This window comes from Sciurus vulgaris (genome assembly GCF_902686455.1).
Source record: "Sciurus vulgaris genome assembly, chromosome: X".
Lineage (NCBI taxonomy): Eukaryota > Metazoa > Chordata > Mammalia > Rodentia > Sciuridae > Sciurus > Sciurus vulgaris.
In genome coordinates this window covers 70276012-70300614 of record NC_136471.1, presented here as the reverse complement: position 1 = coordinate 70300614, position 24603 = coordinate 70276012, and the positions used below count along the sequence as shown (strand labels likewise).

Here is a 24603-nt window from a genome sequence, read left to right as displayed (position 1 = left end):
TCAATGATGGGTTATGAGAGTCTTATCCCAATCAGTGAATTAATCCCCTGGTGGGGTTGAGTGGAAACTGAAAATGGGCAGGGTGTGGCTAGAGGAGGCTGCTCACTGGGGACATGCTATTGGGATATATGTTTTGCATCTGGCAAGTGGAGTCTCTCTCTGCTTCTTGTTCATTATGTGAGCCACTTCCCTTCACCACTCTTCCACCATGATGTTCAGTCTCACCTGGAGCCCCAAGGAATGGAGCTAGCTGTCTATGGACTGAAACCTCTGAAACCATGAGCCCTCAAATAAACTTTCCCCTTCTACAATTGTTCTGGTCAAGTCTTTTAGTCACAGCAGTGAAAAAGCTGACCAAAATATCTAGTAAGAAATAACTGTATTTATGTGGGTTTGCATCTATGACTTCTCTTCTATTCCATTATTTGAATGCCTGTTTTGGTGCCAGCATCATGTTTTTGTTACTTTAGCTCTGTAATATAATTTGAAGTTCAGTATAGTGATGTCTCCAACAATTCTCTTTTTGCTAAGGATTGCATTGGCTATTCTAGGTCATATTTTTTTCCAAATGAATTTCAAAACTGTTATTTTCTAGTTCTGTGAAGAATGTTTTTTATATTTTAAGGGGATTATATTGAATTTGTATGGCTTTTTTGGTAGTATGTCCATTTTGACAATATTAATTCTGCATATCCAAGAACATGGGAGGTCTTTCCAACTTCTAAGGTCATCTTCAATTTCTTTCTTTAGTGTTCTGTACTTTTCAGTGTAGAAGTCCTTCAACTCTTTTGGTAAATTGATTCTCAAGTTATATTTTTTCTTTTTTTGATGTGATTGTGAATGAGATATTTTCATAATTTCTTTTACATCAAATTCTTTATTGAAGTATATGAACATGATTGATTTATGGGTGTTGACCTGGTATCCTGCTACTTTGCTGAATTCATTTATCAGTTCCAGAAATCTTCTGATAGAGTTTTTTGAGTCTTCTAAACATAGGATCATATAAAGCACAAACAGATTATTTCTTTTCCTATTTATATCCCTTTAACTTTCTTCTCTTGCCTAATTGCTCTAGCTAGAGTATCAAGGAACACATTAAAGAGGAATGGTGGTAAGTGGGCATTCTTGTTTTATTCCTGTAATTAGAGGAAATGCTTTCAGTTTTTGTCCATTCAGGATAATGTTGGCCTTGGGTTTCCTCATGTTGTGTTAAGTCCTTCTATCCTCAGTTTCTCTACTGTTTTAATTATGAATGGGCATTGTACTCTGTCAATTACCTTTTCTGCGTCTATTGTGATTCTTGCCCTGAATTCTATTTATGTGGTGAGTTGCATTTATTTATTTCTGTATATTGAATCAAACTTGCATCCCTGACATGAAATCTACTTGATTTTAGTCCACTATCTTTTTTTTTTTTTTTTTTTTTTTTGGTGCTGGGGATCGAGCCCAGGGCTTGTGCTTACAAGGCAAGCACTCTACTGACTGAGCTATCTCCCCAGCTCCTTAGTCCACTATCTTTTTAATGTGATTTTGTATGCAGTGTGCCAATATTTTATTAAGAATTTTTGCATGGTTGTTCTTCAAAGATGTTGGCATGAAGTTTTCTTTGTCTAATTTTGGTATCTGGGTGATACTGGCTTTGTAGAATGAGTATGGCAGCATTCCCTTCTCTTTTATTTTATTGAATAATTTAAAGAGGATTGATGTCAGTTCTGTGAAGGTGTGGTAGAACTTGGCTGAGAATTCATCCATTCCTAGGCTTTTGTTTTTTGTAAGGCTTTTGATAGCAGATTCAATTTCATTTGTTTGTTTTCTATATCCTTATGGTTCAATTTGGGCCAGTCATATGTCTCTAGAAATACCTCAAAATCTTCAAGTTTTATTATAATATAAATTTTCAAATATTTTCTGATAGTCCTCTGGAATTCAGTAGTGTCTATGATATTTACTTTTGCATCTCTAATATCTTGATTTTAAAGTCATCTTTCTCTCTTTTGGTACATTTGGCTAAGAGTTTATCAATCTTGTTTATCCTTTCACAAGACCAATGCTGTGGTTCCTTGATCTCTTCTATTTTTTTAAATCGTAAATTTCATTCCTTTTTTTCTCTGATTTTAATTATTTCCTTTCTTCTATTTATTTTGGTGGTGCTTTGTTCTTCTTAATCTAGGTCCATGAGGTGTAATGATACATTGTTAATTGGTTTCTTTCTATTGTTTTTGACATATGAACTTAGTGCTATAAACTTCCCTTTTAGAATAGTCTTCATACTATTCCAGAGATTTGATATGTTGTATCATTATTCTCATAGACTTCTAAGAATTTTTCATTTCTCTCCTGATTTCCTCTGCTATCCATTCATCATTCAAAAGTATATTATTTAATCTCAAGTTGTTAGAGTGGTTTCTGTTTTTTATGTTCATTAATTTCTGATTTCGTTTCATTATAATATGATAGAATGCAAGGTATCATCTGTATTTCTTTTGTATTTGCTAAAATTTGCTTCATGAACTAAAATATGGTGTATTTTAGAAAATGTTCCATGTATTGCAGAGAAAAAAGTTAATTCAGTTGATTATGCTTTAAATATTCTCTAGATGTCTGCTAGGTTCATATTTTTGGTCATGTGTAATCTTTACTTTGTTTATGTTTGGATGATTTATCTAGTGGTAAGAGAGGTGTGTTAACCCAGTTTATTGTATTGTGGTGTATTTGATTCTTAATATTAAGAATGTTTTGTTTTATGTACATAGATGCACCATTTTGGTGGGTATAAATATTTATAATCATTATTTTTTATTTTTGGATGATTCCATTGATCAGTATGAAGTTATTTTTTTGTTTCTTCTGATTAATTTTGGCCTTAAATCCACTTTGTGTGATATGAGAATAGCTATCTTTGCTTGTTTGTATATACCATTTGCATGTTATGTTTCTCCCCATTCTTTCACCTTCAGTCTGTGAATGTCTTTGCCTATGAGGTGAGTCTCTTGCAAACAACATATTCTTGTTTTAAATCCAATCTGTCCACCTATATCATTTGATTGAAGAGTTCATACTGTTCAATAATACAATGTTTTTATAGAAAAATATTCATTTCATGTCATTTTGATATATTTCTAGTGTTTACATTTGATTGATTCTCCTTTAGTTGACTCTTTTCATGTAATACATCCCTGTACTGGTTTTCACTTTTATTTTTCATTTTTCTTTCATGAAATAGTTCATTGAGAATACTTTTTAGTGCAGTTCTTTCCACTTATGACTTATTTTGGCTTATGTTTATTGTGGAAGGTTTTGTTTCATCATCAATTAAGGAGCTTAATTTTTCTGGATATAGTAATCTTGATTGGCATCAATTTTATTTCATAGCTTGGTATATAGTATTCCAAGCCCTCCTGGCTTTTGGGGTCTGGGTTGAGAAATCTTTGAAAGTGAATTGTGAATTGTGGTCACTAAATGTGACCAGTTTGTTTTTCTCTTACAGCTTTAAACCTCTATCCCTATTCTCTGTGGTAGGCCTTTTCATTATAATATGTCTTAGAGTAGATCTGCTTTTATTTTGTCTATTTGAAGTTATATACACCTCTTATATTTGAATTTATATCTAATTTCTTAGATTCAAAAAAATTTCTAATATTATTCATTGAAAAGATTAAATACAATTAATAGAACATATGGCCTGTTCAATGTGGTTTGTTTCCTTGTTTTTTTGTACTGTTTTTATGTCTACCCATATATTGGGATAGTTATTGCTTATTTTTTAAAGCATTGGACTACTTTGCGAGCTTCTTTCTTTTAAGTGCCCTGGGTTGGGCTTCTTTCTAGATATTGATACCTTAACTTATTTTTTGTCCTCTACTGACCCCAGTATCAGTGCAACCTTAACTTAATGTGTGTCCTATTTATTATAATCATTTCAGAGTCAAGCCTTTCAGAAAAACTAGCTCAGATTGTTCTCTACAGTTCCTTATATTCAAGTATAAACTTGTAGCAAAATTCTGATATAGGTTGAAAAATTAGTTATTGAATTTAGTAAAATTGCTATAATGTTAAATGAGGGTTAAAAGGGTGAGAAGGAAGACTGGGCAAAAAAAAAAAAAAAAGAAAAAGAAATAAAATGAAATAAAATAAAAAAGAAATGAGAAGAAATAAAGAAAAAGAGAAAGAAAGAAAAGAATAATACACACAAATATATAAAGGAGAAAAAGATGGATGGTGGGTATTTTAGATAGTTGAATATATGAAATAGGGCAAATAGGGCATAAAAGGAGCAAGTACAAACTAGAGCTAAGATTAAAAAAAGAAAAGAATTCCAATTAATGCCTTTATCCATTGGAAGAAATACAGGCTGAAGTTACAATGTTGGCTATTAAAGTAACAACTTTCAACAAAGGTTAAAGAATGATATATGTGATCATAATTGATATAGAATTTATTTATAGTAAACCATGCCAAGGTAAAGAAAATTTTTGTCAAATCTGTTTGTATTTCATTAGAGGTTTGGACATTTAGCACATGTCCATCATTCTTTGACTGTGGATCCCCCTAGAGTTGCTGGGGCACAGGAGGCACTTCCCTAGTTGCTAAGCACCTCCCACCGGCCTGTTCTTGTTTATCAGCTCAGGGGCCTGTGGCTGCTTGGAGCAAGCAGTGTTTTTCTTGATTGTTTCTATTGTGTGTAGGAGTTCAGAATGCAGGGCATTTTAGTGACTATTTCAATGGAATTATCTCTTTCCATCCATTTGTTTCAAGCTATCTTTCTTTTGGATCCAAAGTGAGTTACTATTAGACAGCATATATTTGGATTATGTGTTTTTATCCACTTGGCCTACTCTCTGAATTTTTAATGCAGTATTTAATCCATTTGCATTGAAACTTTTTTTCAAAAAGGACCATTTTACTCTTTGTTTTTTGTATGTCTTTATAGAACTTTTTCTGATTCATTTTCTCCTCTACCACTTTCTTTTTTTTTTAACCCAAACCTATTTTCTTTATTTAACAAAAGTGTCCAAATCTGCTAAAAAGAAGAGAAAAAAAGGTCATATTTCACTTTTATTCGAGGCTATTTCATGACTAAACTCTCACTAAAGTGAAATATGATTCTTTATAGAAAGAGGAAAAACTCTACAATAATGTTTCCAGCCTTTTTATATAATTGATTTTGTAGGAGAGATGAAGTACCTGACCTTCTTTTGACTTTAAATGCTGAGACTTGTAGTTTATAAAATCTTACAAATATATCTGTAAACCAAAGTAATCTGTTAAAAATTGATTTTTTTCCCTAGGGGAAACTATTAGAAAGTACTCCTCTACTTCCTATCAGGATGGAGGCAGGAGTTAAAGGGTACCAATTTTATTCCCTTATTTCTTTAAACACTTTGAAAGATATTTTCTTATTTATTAAATGAGGTTTACCACTAGCATCCTAAATTTTTAACATTTTAGTTTAAATTAAAAATAAGTTAACTTAAATATCATAGAAAATCTTTGTTCCCATATCTGTCTATTCTGTTTTTATGGCCACACATTACATATTTCCCTATGTACAATGTATGATACATGTTAACATTAATTCATAGTTATTGTCATATATTTTTCTTTAAAATCACATGGGAAACAAAGATGATTTGCAAATCAAAAGTATAAAAATATTAACTTTTGTATTAGCCTGTGTAATTCACCTTCATTGGAATTCTTTATTTTTCCTATGACTTCAAATCCCTGCCTAATATTTTTATATATCTATCTGAAGTGTTATCTTTAGCCTTTCCTAAGGAGGAGGATTATTATCAGTGCATTCCCTCAGTTTTTTGTTCATCTGAGAAATTCTTAAGTTTTTCTTCTTTTTTTTATACATTTATTTCATTTTATTTATTTATTTTTATGTGTTGCTGAGGATCGAACCCAGTGCCTCATATGTGCTAGGTGAGCACTCTACCGCTGAGCTACAACCCCAGCCCAATGTATAAACAACAATATAGCATTCTTGCTTAATTATTTTATTTCAACAGCTTAAAAATGTCAGAGCATTGAATCTAGTCTCCATGTTTTCTGATGAGTAATCAACTGACTATTGATCCTTTTATTGTAATTATTAGAATACATTGATTGTATAAAATAACAGGTTTTAGTGTGACAATTTCATACATGCATATAATGTACTTAAATCATATCCAAATTTAGTAACACCCTCTCTTTTTTTTTTATTTAAACAAATGGGATACATGTTGTTTCTCTATTTGTACATGGAGTCAAGGCATACCATTTGTGTAATCATAAATTTACATAGGGTAATGTTGTCTGATTCATTCTGTTATTTTTTTCCCTTCCCCCCCACCCCTCCCACCCCTCTTTTCCCTCTATACAGTCCTTCCTTCCTCCATTCTTACCACCCTCCTTAACCCTAACCCTAAACCTAACCCTAACCCTAACGCTAACCCCTCCCACCCTCCATTATATGTCCTCATCTGCTTAGTAACACCCTCTCTTAAACACCATTCCTTTTATTCACTTCTATTTTCATGTCTTCTTTATTTTTTCTAGATTCCACATATGAGAGAAAACACATGATACTTGTCTTTCTGAGGTTGCTTTATTTTGCCTAACATGATAGCTCTTGTTCCATCCATTTTCCTGCAAATAACATGATTTAATTTTTTGTATGACTGAATTATATGTCATTTTGCATATATACCACATTTTCTTCATCCATTTTTCTGCTGAAAGGTATATAGGCTGATTCCAGTACATGTCTACTGTGAAGAGTTGAGGATTATTTGGACATGATGAGTCACTCCTCTCTTGCTGCTTTCAAGATTCACTGTTCATTTTTATCTGTGTCAATGTGATTACAATCTATTTCAGTGTGAATGTCTTTGAGTTTCTCCTTTTTAGAGTCCATTGAGTTTCATGGATATGTAGATTTGTTTATCTTACCAAATATGTTTTTACCACTATATTTTCAAATATTTTTCCTCCCCTTCTTTTTCTCCTTTCCAAAACTCCCATTATGCATATGTTGGTATTCTTGATATTGTCCCTGAGGTTTGATAATTTCAATCATTTCTTCTCAAGAATTTTATTTTTTCTACCTGCTCAAACATGCTATTAAAAATCTTAATTTTCAATTTTCTTTTTACCATTTTAGCTTTGTTTTTCAGGTCCAGAATATTTGTTGTAGTCCCTTTTATAATTTCAAACTCTTAAAATACTATCTAGTTTTAAATCATTCCATCATTTCCCATCATTCCTTTGTCTATAGTTTCCTTTATCTCTTTCACTATATGTGAAACAGTTGATGTAAATTCTTCATCTCTTAAGTCCAACCCATGTGCTTCCTCTCTAATAGTTTGTTAGTTTATTTTGTGAATGGCTTATACTTTTGTTTAAAGCTGGACATTTCAAATATTATAATACAGCAATTCTGGAAATAAGATTCTTCCCTGTCCTTCTCCAGAACTTCGCTGTTGTTTTCTATGGGCTATATCTGCCATCGCCTCCTTCACCTCCTTCTCCTCCTCCTTCTTCTGATTAACTCTTAAAGTGGTGTCTTTGTCATATGCAAGTTCTAAAATCCTTGTGCATTTAACCTGCTTTTAGCTAGTGTACAGGCAGAGATTCCAAGAATGCCATAAGTGGGGAAAAAAAGTCAGAAAAAAATTGATATGAGGTAAAAATATGTCACAGTCTTTGTAGATTGGTCCTGTGTTGGAACACTATATAAATGTTTACTCAAGTTGTTTGTAAGTATGTCTTAGCATTCAGTGTCTTCTGGAGCTAGGTGTACACATCAGCTAGAGGTAAACACTTCAAGTTTTCTTATTTTTTTTTCTGTGCATACATCCTTTCCTTTGTATGCCTGTGACTTTCTACTTTTTTTTTTTTTTTTGTACCAGGGGTTGAACTCAGGAGTGCTTAACCATTGACCCACATCCCCAGCCCTTTAAAAATATTTTTTAGAGACAGGGCCTTGCTGAATTGCTTAGGGCCTTGCTAAGTTGCTGAGGCTGGGTTTGAACTCACAATCCTCCTGCTTCAGCCTCCCAAGTCTCTGGGACTACAAGTGTGTGCCACCTGGCCCAGCTTTGTGGCTTTCTATATACTCTAATATATGCTGATAATTTGAATGATGTAATCTTTCAAGGAAATCTGAGTTTTTTTGTCTCCTACACTTTTGATGTATATTTTCAGTTTTTGCCTCCACCATATTTTTGACACAGAAACAGTTTTTTCATTTGCCTTGCAATAATTTTGAGAATCACCTCTAAAGAGCCACTTTCACACTCTGTGTAATTCTCATTTATGCAATACAAAGGCAACTGCATTTTTCAGTTAATGCAACCCTAGATAGGCTAGCGTATGCAAATATAATTCTTAGAGATTAAGGGCCTTTCTGCTTTCTCTGGAAATAGAATAAAGGTATAATATTGCTTGGATATGAATTTAATATGTTCCCCAAATTTTCTTGTATTTGAAGCTTGGTCCTCAGTGTGCTACCATTGAGAAGTAGTGGAATTTTTGAGGCAGGGCCTAGTGGAAAATAATTAGACTGTGAGAGTACTGTCCTATAAAGAGATTAATGCCAGTCTTCTGAAATGGGTTAGTTCTTATAAGACAATGTTTTTATAAACTGAGGCCACCCCAAACACTTAAGCTTTTCTGCATGTGAATGGTTCCCTTTCTGCTTTTCTGCTGTGTTTTGATACAGTCAGGAAATTGGCACCATGTTCTTAGACTTCCAGAACTGTGAATTAAGTAAACCTCTTGTTTTGTATAAAGAACTCAGTCTCTAGCATTTTTATAATAACATAAAATGGGATAATATGGAGATCCATCCTGAGACTGTCTCTAAGTGATCTCTAAGATCAATACAGAGATGTGAAGAGGCATGGGACAAGGGCAAATAAAAATGCCACAAAGTTTTGGTATCATTTTTAAGTGGCCCTTTTCTTAAGTTGCGATTTACTTGGTGGTGATGACCCTTCAACTAATTTCGAGAATTCTTGAAAAGTAGATTTAGATAGTTTTTACTTGATTTTTCTGTCTTTGTAGAGGTGCATGTCCTTTGAACTCCCTGTTGCCTATTAACTTACATCACTTCGCCTGATGAAATTTCCATTTTTATTGCATTAAATCTACAGATCAGTTGGAAAGAACTGATATCTCAACAACAGATTCTTAAATCATAAATATGGTGTATCTTATATGTCTCCATTTTTATGTCTTCTTTATCTCAGTAATGATTTTTCAGTGTACAATTCATACCTATGTATTCAAATTTTTTGATGTTCTTGTAAATATTATTTTAACTTTTTCATGTTACTTTTTCCTGAGATATAGAAAGAAAACTTTAAAATATTGATATCATATTTTATAATCTTGCTAAGATCACTTATTTATTTGAATAGGATATATTTTTGGGGGGGTACTGGGGATAGAACTCAGGGGAGTTTGGCCACTGAGGCACATCCCCAGTCCTATTTTTTATTTATTTAGAGAGTTGATCTCATCGAGTTGCTTAGTGCCTCACTTTTGCTGAGGCTGGCTTTGAACTCAAGATCCTCCTGCTTCTGCCTCTTGAACCACTGGGATTACAGGTGTGTGCCACTGTGCCAGGCCTTGAATAGGATATTTTTATTTTACATTAAATATTCTATATAGATGATGATGTCCTCTACAAACAACTGACACAATTTTAATACTTCTTATTGTCTTTGACATGCATTTCAAATGTTTTTTGCCTCATTACACTGATTAGACCTCCCTGTCAGCTTTATATAAGTTGTCATTTCTTTGTCAGCATAAAGTTGTTCAAACTATTCCCTTATTATTGTTTACATTGCAATAGAATTTATAGTGATGTCATCCTGATATTGGGAATTTATATCTTTTGTCTCCTTGATAAACTTGAATAAAGGTTTATTAATATTAATGACCCCACAGATCAAATATTTGTATTGATTTTTCTCTATCATTTTTCTATTTTCAATTTCATTAATTTCCACACTTGTCTCTATTTTTCCTTTTTGGTATTTGATTTCAATTGATCATTTGTTTCCTAGTTTCTTAACATTAGAAGCTGCAGTGGTTCATTTTAGATCTTTCTTCTATTCTGTTGCAGGTGCTTAATGCAAGAAATTTCTCTGTAAATATGGTTTAATAGCACCTCACAAATTTTGGTATATTATGTTTTAAATTTAATTCAGTTCAAAATAATTTATATTTTCCCTTAATAAATATTTCTTGAATTATTGATTGTTTAGTGTATTCTATTAGGTTTCCAAATATTTGGTAATAAAATCTTTATGTTGTTAATTTGGAATTTAATTCCACTCTCATCTGAGAATACAAATTGTGTTACTTGGATACTTTGAATGTATTTTAATAGCTTAAAATAGGATGTATCTTGGTCAATGCTCTGTATACTCCATTAAGGAAAATGTATTCTATTTTTGTTGGATGGAATGATCTACATTTGTCAATTAGGTGAATGTAACTAATAGTGGTATTCAGGTTTTCTCTATTGTTGATTTTCTGTTTACACAGTGCATGAGATCTTCAGAGAGAGAGAGAGAGAGAGAGAGAGAGAGAGCAAGAGAGGGAGAAAAGAAGAAAAAGAAGGAGGAGGAGGAAGTGGAGGGAGGGCGTTGTAAAATCTAAAATTTAGATTTGTTTATTATTACTTATGATTCAGATTTTGTTTACATATTTTAAAGCTTTGTTTATACACATACAACTTATTAAATATTCTTATGTTCTGTTAATGAATGGAATAGTTCATCATTGTAAAAAAACCCATTTTACTGCTTTCACTTCCTGCATCACAGCATGGGAAATCTCCCAAAGCAGTAAGACGGAGTAATTGTAGGGCTTACCTCCTTTGTTTCCATTTTTCTGCTTTCACTTTTCTAATCACTTGATTAATTATGAATTTTTGATTATTATTATTAATCAGTTACTTAGTTGTTACAAACCATTGTTTTCTATACTTTTTCCATGCTTTGGTTGTTTTAGGAGAGAGGTTAGATATGATCTCTGTTAATTAATCTTTCCTTAAACTCAGTTTGTTTTCAAGTCTTTTTTAATTTAGATTTCCTTTTATTATATAAAATTTGAATTTGGTTTTGCAGTTGAAAATACACTATTAGATAATTTATGTAAGTGTAGCTCTCATCCCTTTCTGCTTCCACCCTGTTTCTTCTTTCCATCTAGAGGTAACATATTTTTAAGTACTTTATGGTTTATATTTTCTTTTGGAAAAGATAATAAAATAATTGTTAAGTTTTAACATTAATCTAATCCAGCCATCAAAATTTTGATGTATACATAGTTTCAAAAATACCACACAAATCTCTAAAGGCATGATGTATTAAAAAGTATGGATTTATTTAAAATATAGGGTTTTTTGCAGTTACATATTTATGAATTTTTTAAAGTAGAGATATATTTAATGATTTTTCCTGAGAAATATGCCTTATGGTCTTAGCCCAGTAGAAATATATAAAGAATAAAAGAGATCAATACCTTCTTGAATCTTTGAAGAACTCTAATACCTATCATACTTTAGAAGTTGATATCAATTTCAATTATGTGTAGGTTGTTTAAATTTTTTCATGTTGTTGGTACTTTAATTCTGAAATCTCGGTGTTGTATATTTTGACCAGGCTCCAGCATATAACAGATATACCCTTCCAGGAGAAATGGGAACAGCAGAACAGGTAAAGGAAATTCTCATTCGCCGACACAAGAGCCTGCAACTGAGTCTTTCTCGACGTGACTCTGATCAATCTCAAAAAGAGGTATGTTTTTATTTAAAGTTGTGTCCATTTTCTTGTAGTTCTTCTGTTGTAGCTCTCTCTTATTAGACAGCTTCACTCCTCTGTACCAGAACTATAGTTCTGTTGAAACTCAAATAGTATTAATATCACTTAAAAACAAACCAAAACAAAATAGTTAGTAAACAGGTCTTTACAGGGAAAGTGGAAATCCTGTTGTATCCTAGTCACAAATTATTATTGATGTAGCTCTGGGAGACCTCAGTTTCAGCCTTTGAAATAAGTATTACCAGATAACAGGACCTTAGGCTGTAGGTATTAAGTAAATAACCCATTAATATTTCTTGTGTGTGTGATATTTTTAATTTCCTCATCTAAAAATACTACCTGTTAACTACCATGTTTATTTATTTATTTTATTTTTATTTATTTACTTTTTTTGGCACAAGGGATTGAACACAGGAGCACTTTACCACTGAGCCACATGTGGTTGCCCCAATTTGTAGTCCAATCATCAGTGTATTAGTGTACCTTTTTCCCACATCTTTGCCAGCATTTACTGTCACTTGTATTCTTGATAATTGCCATTCTGATTAGAGTTAAATGGAATCTCAGTATAGTTTTAATTTGTATATCTCTAACTACTAGAGATGAATATTTTTTCATATATTTGTTGACTGATCATATTTCTTCTTCTGCAAAGTCTGTTCAGTGCCTTTACATATATATTGACTGGATTTTTTGTGTTTTTTTAATGTTAATTAAGTTTTTTGAGATCTTTATATATCCTGGAGGTACAGGTTTGCTTTGAGGTACAGGTGACAAAGAATTTCTCCCATTCTGTAGTCTCTCTCTTAATGTTCTTGATTGTTTCCTTCGCTGCAAAGGATCATTTTAATTTGATTCATCCCATTTGTTGATTCTTGATTTTACTTCTTGCACTTTAGGAGTCTTGGTAAGAAAGCGAGGTTCTAAGCTGACATAATATACATTTGGGTCTACTTTGTCTTCTATTAGGTACAGGGTCTCTAGTCTAATTCCTAGGTCTTTGATCAGCTTTCAGTTGAATTTTGTGCATGGTGAGAGATAGGGTTTGAAGTTCATTTTTCTACATATGGATTTCCAGTTTTACGAGCACCATTTTTGAAGAGGCTTCTTTTCTCCAATGTATGTTTTTGGCACCTTTGTCAAGTTCATGATACTTACATTCATGTGGATTTACTCTGTGTCTTCTATTCTGTACCATTGGTCTACATGTCTGTTGTGGTGCCAGTACCATGCTGTTTTTGTTACTATAGCTCTGTGGTATAATTTAAGTTTTGGTATTGTGATACCTCCTGCTTCACTTTTCTTGTTAAGGATTGCTTTGGTTATTTTGAGTCTCTTACTTTTTGAAATAAATTTCATGACTGCTTTTTCTATTTCTATGAAGAACATCATTGGGTTTATAATGGGAATTGCATTAAATCTATATAGCATTTTTGGAAGTATGTCCATTTTGACAATGTTATTTCTGCCCATCCAAGAACATTAGAGATCTTTCCACCTGCTAAGTTCTTCTTCTACTTCTTTATTTAGTGTTCTATAGTTTTCATTGTAGAGATCTATCACCTCTTTAGTAAGATTTCTTCCCAAGTATGTAATTTTTGAGGCTATTGTGAATGCGGTAGTTTCCCTAATTTCTCTTTCAGTTGATTCATCACTGGTGTGTAGTTACACAGTTGATTTTTGTGTTAATTTTATATCCTGCTAATTTGCAGAATTCATTTATCAGCTCACAAAGTTTTATGGTGGCGTTTTTTGGGTCTTCTCAATATAGAATCATGTCATTAGCAAATAAGGATAGTTTGAGGAATTCTTTTCCTATTCATAGCTCTTTAATTTCTTTCTTCTAATTACTCTGGCTAGTTTCAAGGACAATGTTGAATACTTGTGATGAAAGAAGGTATCCTTATCTTTTTCCAGTTTTTTGAGGAAATGATTTGAGTTTTTCTCCATTTAGATTGATAACGGCCTTGAGTTTATTATATATAGCTTTTGCAATGTATACGCATGTCCCTACTATCCCTAGTTTTTCTAATGTTTTGAACATGAATGGTTGCTGTATTTTTTCAAATGATTTTTCTTCCTCCATTGAGATGATCATATGATTCTTCTCTTTAAGTCTATTGGTGTGATGAATTACATTTATTGATTTATGCAAGTTGAACTCACCTTGCATCCCTGGGATGAACCCCACTTGATTGTGGTGCACTATCTTTTTAATATGTTTTTGTGTGTCATTTGTCAGAATTTTATTAAAAATAATTGCATCTATGATCATCAGGGATATTAGTCTGAGTTTTCTTTCCTTAATGTGTCTTTATCTGGTTTTGGTATCAGGGTGATACTAGCTTCATAGAATGAGTTTGGAAGTGTTCCCTCCTTTTCTATTTTATGGAATAATTTGAGGAGTACTGGTATTAATTCTTCTTTGAAGGTCCTGTAGAGCTCGATTGAGAATTCATCTGGTCCTGGGTTTTTCATAGTTTGTAGGTTTTTGGTGGCAACTTCTATATCATTGCTTGGAAATGATCTGTTTATATTGTCTATGTTCTCCTGTTGCAGGTTGGGTAGGTAATATGTCTCTAGAAATCTTTCAGTGTCTTCAAGATTTTCTATTTTATTAGGGTATACATGTTCAAAATAGTTTCTGGATATCTTCTATTTCTCAGTAGTTTCTGTTGTGATATTTCTTTTTCATCCTGAATTTTAGTAATTTAAGTTTTCTCTCTCTTTCTCTTCATTAGTGTGGCTAAGGATTTATCAATGTTATTTATTTTTTCAAAGAACCAACTTGTTTTATTGATTTTTGAGTTGTTTCTTTTGTTTCCATTTCATTGATTTCAGTTCTGATTTTAATTATTTACTGTCTTCTACTGATTTTGGTTTTGATTTATTCCTTTTCTAGGGCTTTGAGATATAATGTTAGGTAATATATTAGGTGATTTTCTATTCTTCTAATGATGATCTCAATGCCATGAACTTTTCTTTTAGAACTGCCTTCATGCTGTCCCCAAAATTTAGATATGTTGTGTTGCTATTCTCATTTACTTCTAAGATTTTTTTAAAAATTTCATCCCTGATTTCTTCTGCTATCCATTTTTCATTCAATAGTAGATTATTTAGTCTTCAGGTGTTATACTAGCTTCTATTTTTTTATTTTGTCATTGATTTCTAATTTCATTCCATTATGATCTGATAGAAGGCAAGGCATTATCTTTATTTTTTTGTATTTGCTAAGAGTTTCTTTTTGGCCTAAGATATGGTGTATTTTAGAGAAGAATTTGTGTGCTACTGAGAAGAAAGTTTATTCAGACGCTCATGGATGAAATACTCTCTATATGTCTGTTAAGGCTAAATTATTGATTGTATTATTTAATTCTGTATGCTTTCTTTTTTTTGGTTTTTGTTTGGAGAGCCTATCCAGTGATAAGAGAGATGTGCCACCCAGTATTATTGTGTTGTGGTCTATTTGATTCTTGAAATTGTGAATGGTTTATTTCATGTACGTAGATGCTCCTATTGTTTGCGGCAGGAAGATTTATGATTGTTATGTCTTGTTGATGTATAATTCCCTTAAGCAGTATGAAATGCCTTATTTTTACCTTCTGATTAACTTTGGCTTCAAGTCCAGTTTCTCTGGTATGAGGATAGAAACTCTTGCTTGTTTCCTATATCCATGTGAGTAATATGATTTTTCCTATTTTTTTCATTTCACTCTGTGACCGTCTTTGCCTATTAGGTGAGCCTCTTGGAGACAGCATATTTTTGGGTCTTGTTTTTTAATCCAATCTGCCAATCTATATTTTTTGATTGATGGATTTTGGCCATTTGCATTCAAATTATCATTGAAATATGACATATTCCCAATCATTTTGTTTTTTGTGGTTTTTCATTTTAATTACTTTCTTCTTTGATTGAATATTCCTTTAATGTAGTTCTTCCCTTTGCTAGTTTCCATTTTTATTTTTCATTTCTCATTCATTAAATATTTTTCTGAGATATTCTATAGTGTAGGCTTCCAGTTGTGAATTCTTTTAACTTCTGTTTATTATGAAAAGTTTTCACTTCATTGTCAAATTTGAAGCTTAATTTTACTGTGTATATATTCTTGCTTGGCATCCATTTTCTTTCAGAGATTTTATGTATTATTCTAGGACCTCCTAGATCTCAGTGTATGGAGTGAGAAGTCATCTGAGATCCACACTTGGTTTTCGCTACATGTAATCTGACCTTTTCCTCTGGCAGTTTTTAATATTCTATCCTTATTCTGTATGTTAGACATTTTCATAATGTGATTTTGTGTTGGTCTGCTGTATTTTTTTTTAATATTTGGAATCTTTTAACCCTCCTGTACTTGATTATCCATTTCATTGTTTACGTTTGGGAAATTGTCTGATACTATTTTATATTCTTTTGGTTTGTATTTCCATGCCTTCATCGATCCTGATAAATCTTTAATTTGATCTTATCAATTTGTCCCATATTTCTTGGATGTTCTGTTCATGGTGTCTTAACATCTTCTCTCCATGGTCCACTTTATTTTCAAGATTATATATTTTTTTTGTCTTCATTGCCTGAACCTCTGTCCGTTGGTCATACTCTTCATTGAATTTTTCATTTGGTTTATTGATTGCTTCATTCAAGGATTTTTGCTTGGTTTTCAGGATGTCTATCTCTGGCTATCTCTTTATTGAAGTGATCTTTCACCTCCTGTATATTCTCCCTGATTTCACTCCTTAAGTTGTCCTTCATATTGCAGGTCAGTTTAAATATGTACATTCTAAACTCCTTCTCTGATGTTTCGTCCACTGTGGTGTCGTGGATTCTATTATTGGAGCATCTTGGTTTGTTTGGGGCACTTTGTTCCCTTGTTTTTTCATGTTGTTTTTTTTGTAAACAACTAGCAGTATGAGACCACACAGTTTCTACCCTGTAGACTTATCATGTCCCTTAAGTTTTCCAGTACCTTGCTGTAAAGGGGCAGACAAATGATAACGGCAACCAATACAAATATACACCCTTAACCCAAATAACTCCTGTGAAGACATCTTAAGTTTTGTCACAATAAACAGAAATGATATGCACAGCTATTGCCTACAATAAAAACAGTAAGTTTGCTAGAGGGTTCACAATTTTGAGTATTGGTTAAGGATAGAAGATGTGTAGGATGTGATGATTATGAGTAAGGAGAAGATTAAAGTAAAAAATTAAGGAAAGAGTGGAAGAGGGAGCAATAGATGTTGATTGTTAGAAAAGAGAGAAAGACAATCAAGATAAGTGTGTAAGAGAAAATTATATATAAAGTAAAAATATATAAATTGAAGAAAGAAGAAAAAGTAAAAAAAAAGGAAAACTAAAAGAATATGAAACAAAACTGAAATATCCTAATCAGACATACTAGTTCTCAACAAACTGATCCATAACAAATAATTGTTTTCAATAATGGTGCAAACGTGAGGGGGGAAAATCTCAATGCAAAGTTGGGGAATTATTTTTGTTGGGGATCAAAAGATTTTAGTTTCTCTTTTCCTCTATGAGGTGTGACATTTACTTTACCCTCAGGGTAGGGTTGCTAGGGTGAACTCCTGGAGGTGGAGTGTAGGCTTAGGTATACTCCTGACTCTTTGTTGAATGCCAGTTGGTCTGGAGATTTTAAATCAGCACACCTCCAAAGTTCACCAATTGCTGGTCCATGCTGGAAGGCTGTACCCCTGGAATCTCCTTTGGGTTCCACTCCTTTGATATAGGAGTCAATTATTTCACTAAGTCACCTGCAGAATCCATGATCCCAGGTCACAGGCTTACTCTCCAAACTCTCTCTCTCTCACTCTTGCCCTTTTGAATTCCTGGTCAGGTGCTTCTCTCCCAGTTGGTTCTGCAAAGAGTCAGATTGGAGCGGGTAGGTAGAAACTGGGTTGGTTTCCAGGATCAGCTATCCCTTGTGTAAACCTCTCTTCATGCTTGCTTTTCTCCTGGTTACTTAGGCCCACTTTCTGTCATGCACTGTGGGTTTGCCAGGCTTGTTCTTTGGACCAGATTTGGGTCTGCCACAAGTCAGCTCCCTTAGCCACTGTGGGGGCTGCACTGAGGCTGCAAAATGGTTCCTTCCTTTGTCCTCTGAAAGCTGGTGGGAGAGATGTGGTTTCTTTCATGTACCAGGATACTGTGCAGCAGCCTGGGAAATGTCTTTGATTATCTAAATTGTCCATACCCAGACACACCTCAGTCTTCCCCAAACACGTGTTCCTCTGATTCCCTTATCACTTTATTGGGTTTGCAAAGGGACCATTTTGGCTTGTGCCTCTGGCTGCTGCTGTAGGGTATTCCTTCAATATTATATTCAATCTCCTGAATCCCTGATCTGTTTTGAGTGTCAAGTATTAAATTCCAGCAAAGTCCCCCTTAATTTTTTCTATTCACCCTCCTTGCTGAGAAGCTACCTCTCTGCTTTTCTTGGTTTCATGCCATGGCTCATCTAAGGAAGTGATCTCTTTGTTCCCTCATCTTCTGAAGGCCCCTAATATTTAATTTAGAGACAAGGTCTTGCTAAATTGCTTATTGACTCACTAAGTTGCTGAGACTGACTTTCAACTCATGGTTCTCCTGACTCAACCTCTGGAGATGCTGGGATTACAGGCATGCACCACCATGCTCAGCTACCATGTTGATTTATGATGCACATAATAGAGGCAGATACTTTGAACGTGAGTCTGAAGGGCCCTCAAGAAATATTAGTGGCAAAACCTGGAGGTGAAGTTCAAGGTTTATGTTTCTTAAGCAAAAATCAAGATGTTAGTCTTCAGCCAGTAGAATAAGGAAACCAGGAGAAAAGCAAGGCAGTATTTCATTGGCCTTAATGTATAGTCTTTGTGGGCTACATTTTAAACTCCATAAGATAGGTGATTATGATTGTCTTTTTTACTATTCTATCTCCAGTACCTGAAAATACTGCCTAACACATAGTGATTATGATGATATGGTGATAAGTGACATTTATCTTTCAATCAATATTATAAGCATTTTATATTATCTAACCCTTACAATACAGTTTGACATTGATATTATTATGCCCATTTCACAGATGGATGAAAAAAACTGGGAATAAGGAAAATGAGGTCATTATCCAAAGACTCAGGAATCAAATACATTCAATATAGATACTCAAGAAGTATATGATGAAACACATTTATATGAATGAATGAAGTGATGTAGCATGTCCTACTCTATAAATCATTGCAGTGAATCATTTGGTTCTCAGGCATATCAAAGCAGGGCTTGGTTTTTTAAACTATCTGATACACCAAAATACATCATGATAAGACAGTAACTGCCACTCTGGAGACAAAGATAAACTTCCTTTTAGCTATAAATCTGAATATTCTGGTGCAGAGAGACATTCTTATATATTCATCATCTTTTTATTTGGATCAGGTAGTTTTAGAACAGTAATAATGTTGTTGCTAAGATAGTATACCTAAAACATAGCCTGTATTATAGATACAACTACCACAGTTGGTTTGCTCATGGTACTGAATGCAGTGTGTGACAATATAAAACTAATGTTAGAAAACACCTGTATTTGTGTCAGGGCATGGAAGTTACAGAAGAATTATGCATATATTTGAACCAATTTTTAAATCAGTGATTTCAGAAGCTGCCTTGAACCAGAGTCAAGTTTACATATTTGGAAATATTTAATAAGTATCTCATTCTAGAGTACTCAATATCCCAGTGTAGCTACCATTGTAAAACTGTTAATAAAGATGGTGCTCATGTGCTATCTCAGTTGAGTAGAAATATGGAGTTAAGGTGGATACTGCAACGCAAAGTTCAAATCAAAACAAAGTAACAGAGCCCAGAAGTGAGATTAAAAGTTCAGGACAGGTTTGATAGTTTTTGGATCTATGAAACAATATTTTAGTATAGACTAAAATATTCATATTGATTATATTAAGGATATAAACTCAAAGCAACCAATATAGGGCATGTATAAGCAACAAAGTAATAGATCAGTGCTCTCCTTGTGTACTTGATTTCCATCATTAAATTGTCAATTAATTTAATTAAGTGCAAGTATAGCATATTAGTTAAGCATACATAATCTCGATTTAGATTGAGTTTAAATGCAAGATCTCTCAGGTATAAGATTGGTGGGTTTTTTTATTAAAATTTTTTTTAGTTTTACAGACTGCATTTTGTATCATTGTACACAAATGGGGTACAACTTTTCATTTCTTTGGTTGTACACAATGTAGATAATCTCGGTTTATTTATCTGAAAAATAGGAATAATAATTTTCTCTGGAATAATTATTTCAGGATTAAACATAATATATGTAAGAAAATTAATTTCTGATACATAATTAACACTTAATGCATTTTTACTATTATCATTACCATGCATATAGCATTGCTCTGAATACATGAACACTTATTAACTTCATTTTTAATAATCTGTTTCTGAAAGTTTATTCAATTTATGGAATCTTTTTAGTCATACTTCATACACTTTTGTGTGATGTTGTATAATTTTATTTATCAGTTAACTGTGAGCTAGGTTGGGAGTTATGAGTCATAAATAAAAATCTCTAAAATAAATACGTTGTTAAAAGACAGACCTGGAAATGTCAGATTTAATGTTTCATAATTTACAATATGAAAAAATTATGATGGTAGACTGAGGTGTGGGTCAGTGGAAGAACACTTGCCTAGCATGTGTGAAGCCCTGATATCAATCCCCAGTCCTGCAAAAAAAGAAAAATGATGTTTGTCTTATGAATCTTGCAGTATGAAACTTAAGAGCAGGATTGTGTGTCTCTGTGTTTATCTATATTATTATTGGTTCTTTACCTTCAGAAAATAAATAATAATGTTTTGCTATATAATTTTCTGTCCCTCCATCTTTGCCACCCCCATTTACATAATATTTCTTCTGTGTCAAAATTTACTGTTTGTAGAATAGGTTAGACGAAGAGAAATGTTAACATAGAAGTTGTTATTCACACATAAATCTAATGCATTTCTATTCTTAAGTGATGAATCCTCTGAAAGAGAAATTCATAAAATTATCCCATTAACAACAGTCTCAAAAAAAAAAAAAACTTGGGAATCAATTTAACAAAAGAGGTGAAAGACCTCTATAATGAAAACTGCAAAACAGTAAAGAAAGAAACTAAAGACCTTAGAAGATGGAAATTTTTCCCATGTTCTTGGATAGGCAGAATTAATATTGACAAAATGGCCATGCTGCCAAAAGCACTATATGGCTTCAAAGCAATTCCAATTAAAATCCCAATGACATAGCTCATAGAAATAGAAGAAGCAATCATGAAATTCATTTGGAAAGAATAAGAAATCCAGAATAGCAAAAGTAATCCTTAGCAAGAGGAGTGAAAAGATTAACTTTTTCAATAATGGTGCTGATTTTTTTTTCCCACGCACTCTCCCCTCACCACAAGTGCCACTGGGCTACACTGTGCTCACTCCGAGCTCTGGGTTCCTGCTAAACTAGAATCCCCACCATCTCCTTCCAGTAGCCACCATGATTTATCTTTTGAGAGATCATCAGCCATGATGAGATGTTCTCTGAAGTTTACAAGATCTGGGAGATCACACATGAGGCTGTGCCTGGATGTGGAGGGCAACATAGTCAGTAGGACAGAGGGAAACAATAGTGACTCACTCACTCATTGGTGGAAATGCCTTGATGAAGGACCTGAGGGTGAAGGTAACAAAAGCACAGTGATCACTGCTGTTGATTTCATCATGAACCATCACTTGCAGGAAACCAGTTTCACAAAAAAGCATACAAGTACATCAAAGATTACATCAAAAAAATCAATCAAAGGCAAAATTGAAAAACCGAGACCAGAGAGAATGAAACATTTTATGATAGGGGCTATAGAACAAGCAAGCACATCCTTGCTGATTTCAAAAAGTATCACTTCTTTACTGGTTAAAAACATGAATCCAGATGGCATGATTGCACTCCTGGACTACTGTGAGGATAGTGTAACCCCATATATGATTTTCTTTAAAGACGGTTTAGCAATGGAAAATGCTAACAAATTTGGTGGTTATTTGGATCTATCATCTGTCATCCTGAATGGCTGCTGCTTGTCATCCACACAACACCAGTACTTCAGCCAAATAGAACTGATATCATCTTGAGCACATTTATTTTAACCATGATTTATTTGGAGGGAGGGCATTGTTTTTTAAGTATGTCATGTAGGTTGTCTAAAACTAAAGTGCATTTAAACTTGAAAAGAATTTTGCTGGGAAAACTGCATATTCATATGTAGAATATGACTACATTCTTATCTCTCACCCAGCACAAAACTCAACTCAAAGTGCATCAAATACCTAGGAATTAAACCATAAACATTTTGCAACCACAAGAAAGCATAGGGTCAACACTCCTACATTTGGCACAAGCTCTGACTTCTTTAATAAGACTCCAGAAGTAAAATAATAAGGAATAAGGAATAATAAACCTCAATAAATGAAATTAAGAATCAATGAATGGGCCAGGCACGGTGGTGCACACCTGTAATCCTAGCAGCTTGGGAGGCTAAGGCAGGAGGATCTCAAGTTCAAAGCCCACCTCAGCATAAGCCAGGTGCTAACAACTCAGTGAGACTCTGTCTCTAAATAAAATACAGAATAGGGCTGGGGAATGTGGGGATGTGACTCAGTGGTTGAGTGCCCTTGAACTCAATCCCAGTACCAAAAAAAAAAAAAAGAATCAATGAATGAGGTACCATCAAACTTAAAATGTTGTACAGAGCAAAGGAAACAAGAGCATGATCAAAGTACTTAGAGTGGGAGAAAAACTTTGCCAGCTAGTCCTCCAAAAAAGGATTGATATACAGAATAGAGATATACATAAAGAGCAAAAATCTTAACATTAAAAAAATAACCTAATAAATAAATGGGGAAATGATCTAAGCAGACATTTCTGAAGGGAAGAAATAAAAATAGCCAAAAAATATAATATTTTCTCTAACATGCATTTGTGGCATCTTTTGATGGGAACATATGACTGTATATATGTGTTTTTAACTTTGTGTCTTCTATTCTATTACATTGATCTTTATTTCTGCTATAATGCCAATGACGTGGGTTTTTTTTTTTTTTTTGTCTTTGTACCACGGCTCTGTAGTATAATTTGAAATCAGGTATTATGATGCTTCTAGTATTGCTGTTTTGCTTAAATTGCTTTGACTATTTTGGTTCTTCCATGTGAATTTTATGTCTGTTTCTTTTTCTAGTTTAGTGAAGAATGTCATTGGTGTTTTGATGGGGATGACATTGAATCACTAGATTATTTTTGGTAGTATGGCCATATTGATAAATAAATTCTACCTCTGAGAGACCAAATGGCAGACTAGAGGGTGACTGCATCTCATGTTGCTCCAGAACTCAGGATTCAGGAAGAGGAGGTATTGAGAGACTTGGGACCAACTCAGAGCCACTGGGTGAGTCTCTCCCACTGGGCGAGACTCCCCAGCCAGGGCGGTAGTCCCAGAATGTAGGGAACTTTGTCGAGAAAAGTTGCCTAGCGAGACTCCCCCACTGGAGTGGTGAACCCCGACAACCAGGAAAGTTGCAGAGGAGGGCTGCACAGAGAATGGCTTCCACGCAGAGCTAGGCCCTCCCGGCCTGGGAGGCAGGCCCGGACTGCAGGCAGCTTCTCAGAACAAGGCTGCCCAATGACAGACTCCCTCTCAGGGTGGTAGTTCCAGAATAAAGGGAAATTCTCAGAGGAGAGCTGCCTGGTGAGTCTTCCCTGCTGGATGAGGCTTTCCCACCAGGGCAGAAGAATCAGTGACACAGGCCCAGACCAGCCATGCCCCAGCCCGCAGTCTAGTCCCCCTTTGGCTGACCATCGGTCAACAAGTGTAGGCACCTCTGCCCACTAACAAGGAATACACACCACCTGAAGGCCACCACCCCTAGAGGGGCAGCTTTCTAGTGAGCACCACATTATCAAGATCCTCCAAGACTTCAGGCAACTGAAAGTTAGGAGGTGAGTTATAGAAAATCCACAGGGACACCTTAAGTCAATAGGGGAAATCTGCAATATCACAGAGTTTCACTACTAGAGGAGAAGATACCTGAGCAATATGAGAAAACAAAGGAAGAAAATGTCCCAAACAAACCTAGATGCTACATCAATAACATCCAATGACAGCGTGGCAAAAGAAATGTCAGAGAGTTCAGAATGTACATAATTAAAATCATCAGAGAAGCAAATGATGAGAAGAAAGAGAAAATGCAGGCTTTGAATGATCATACCAATCAACAGTTAAAAGAAATGCAGAAAGCAAAAGATCATTTAAATAAAGAGTTAGAGATACTGAAAAAAAACAGACAGGAATTCTTGAAATGAAGGAAATGATAAACCAAATTAAAAACTCCATAGAAAGCATAACCAATAGGATAGAATACCTGGAAGACAGAACCTCAGACACTGAAAACAAAATATTTAATCCTGAAAACAAAGTTGACCAAACAGAGAAGATAGTAAGAAATCGTGAACAGAATCTACCGGAATTATGGGATATCATGAAAAGGCCAAATTTAAGAGTTACTGCGATAGAGGAAGGCACAGAGAAACAAACCAAAGGAGTGAACAATCTATTCAATGAAATATAATATCAGAAAATTTCCCAAATCTGAAGAATGAAATGGAAAATCAAGTACAAGGGGCTTATAGGACTCGAAATATACAAAATTACAACAGACCCACACCAAGGCACATTGTAATGAAAATA

At 33.9% G+C, this 24603-nt stretch overlaps 1 protein-coding gene and 1 pseudogene across 7 annotated transcripts in view; both read left to right on the top strand.

Annotated features, from left to right (window-relative positions):
• LOC306650791 (sodium/hydrogen exchanger 2-like) overlaps positions 1–23526 on the top strand; it is a 48865-nt gene extending 25339 nt beyond the window's left edge. For 3 of the 6 annotated variants that reach the window (XM_079123105.1, XM_079123106.1, XM_079123107.1), the window contains 2 exons: positions 11670–11804; positions 23098–23526. In XM_079123105.1, the coding sequence (XP_078979231.1) occupies positions 11670–11804; positions 23098–23163 (201 nt within the window). In that variant the 3' untranslated portion in view covers positions 23164–23526. Of the gene's footprint in view, positions 1–10067; positions 10151–11669; positions 11805–23097 lie in introns of all 6 variants that reach the window. The other 3 variants (XR_013761019.1, XR_013761020.1, XM_079123108.1) reach the window with 2 other exon arrangements.
• LOC306651105 (translationally-controlled tumor protein-like) lies at positions 21394–22128 on the top strand (annotated as a pseudogene). Its single transcript has one exon. The product of its transcript is annotated as a translationally-controlled tumor protein-like (transcript).
• Positions 23527–24603: the final 1077 nt, after the last annotated feature.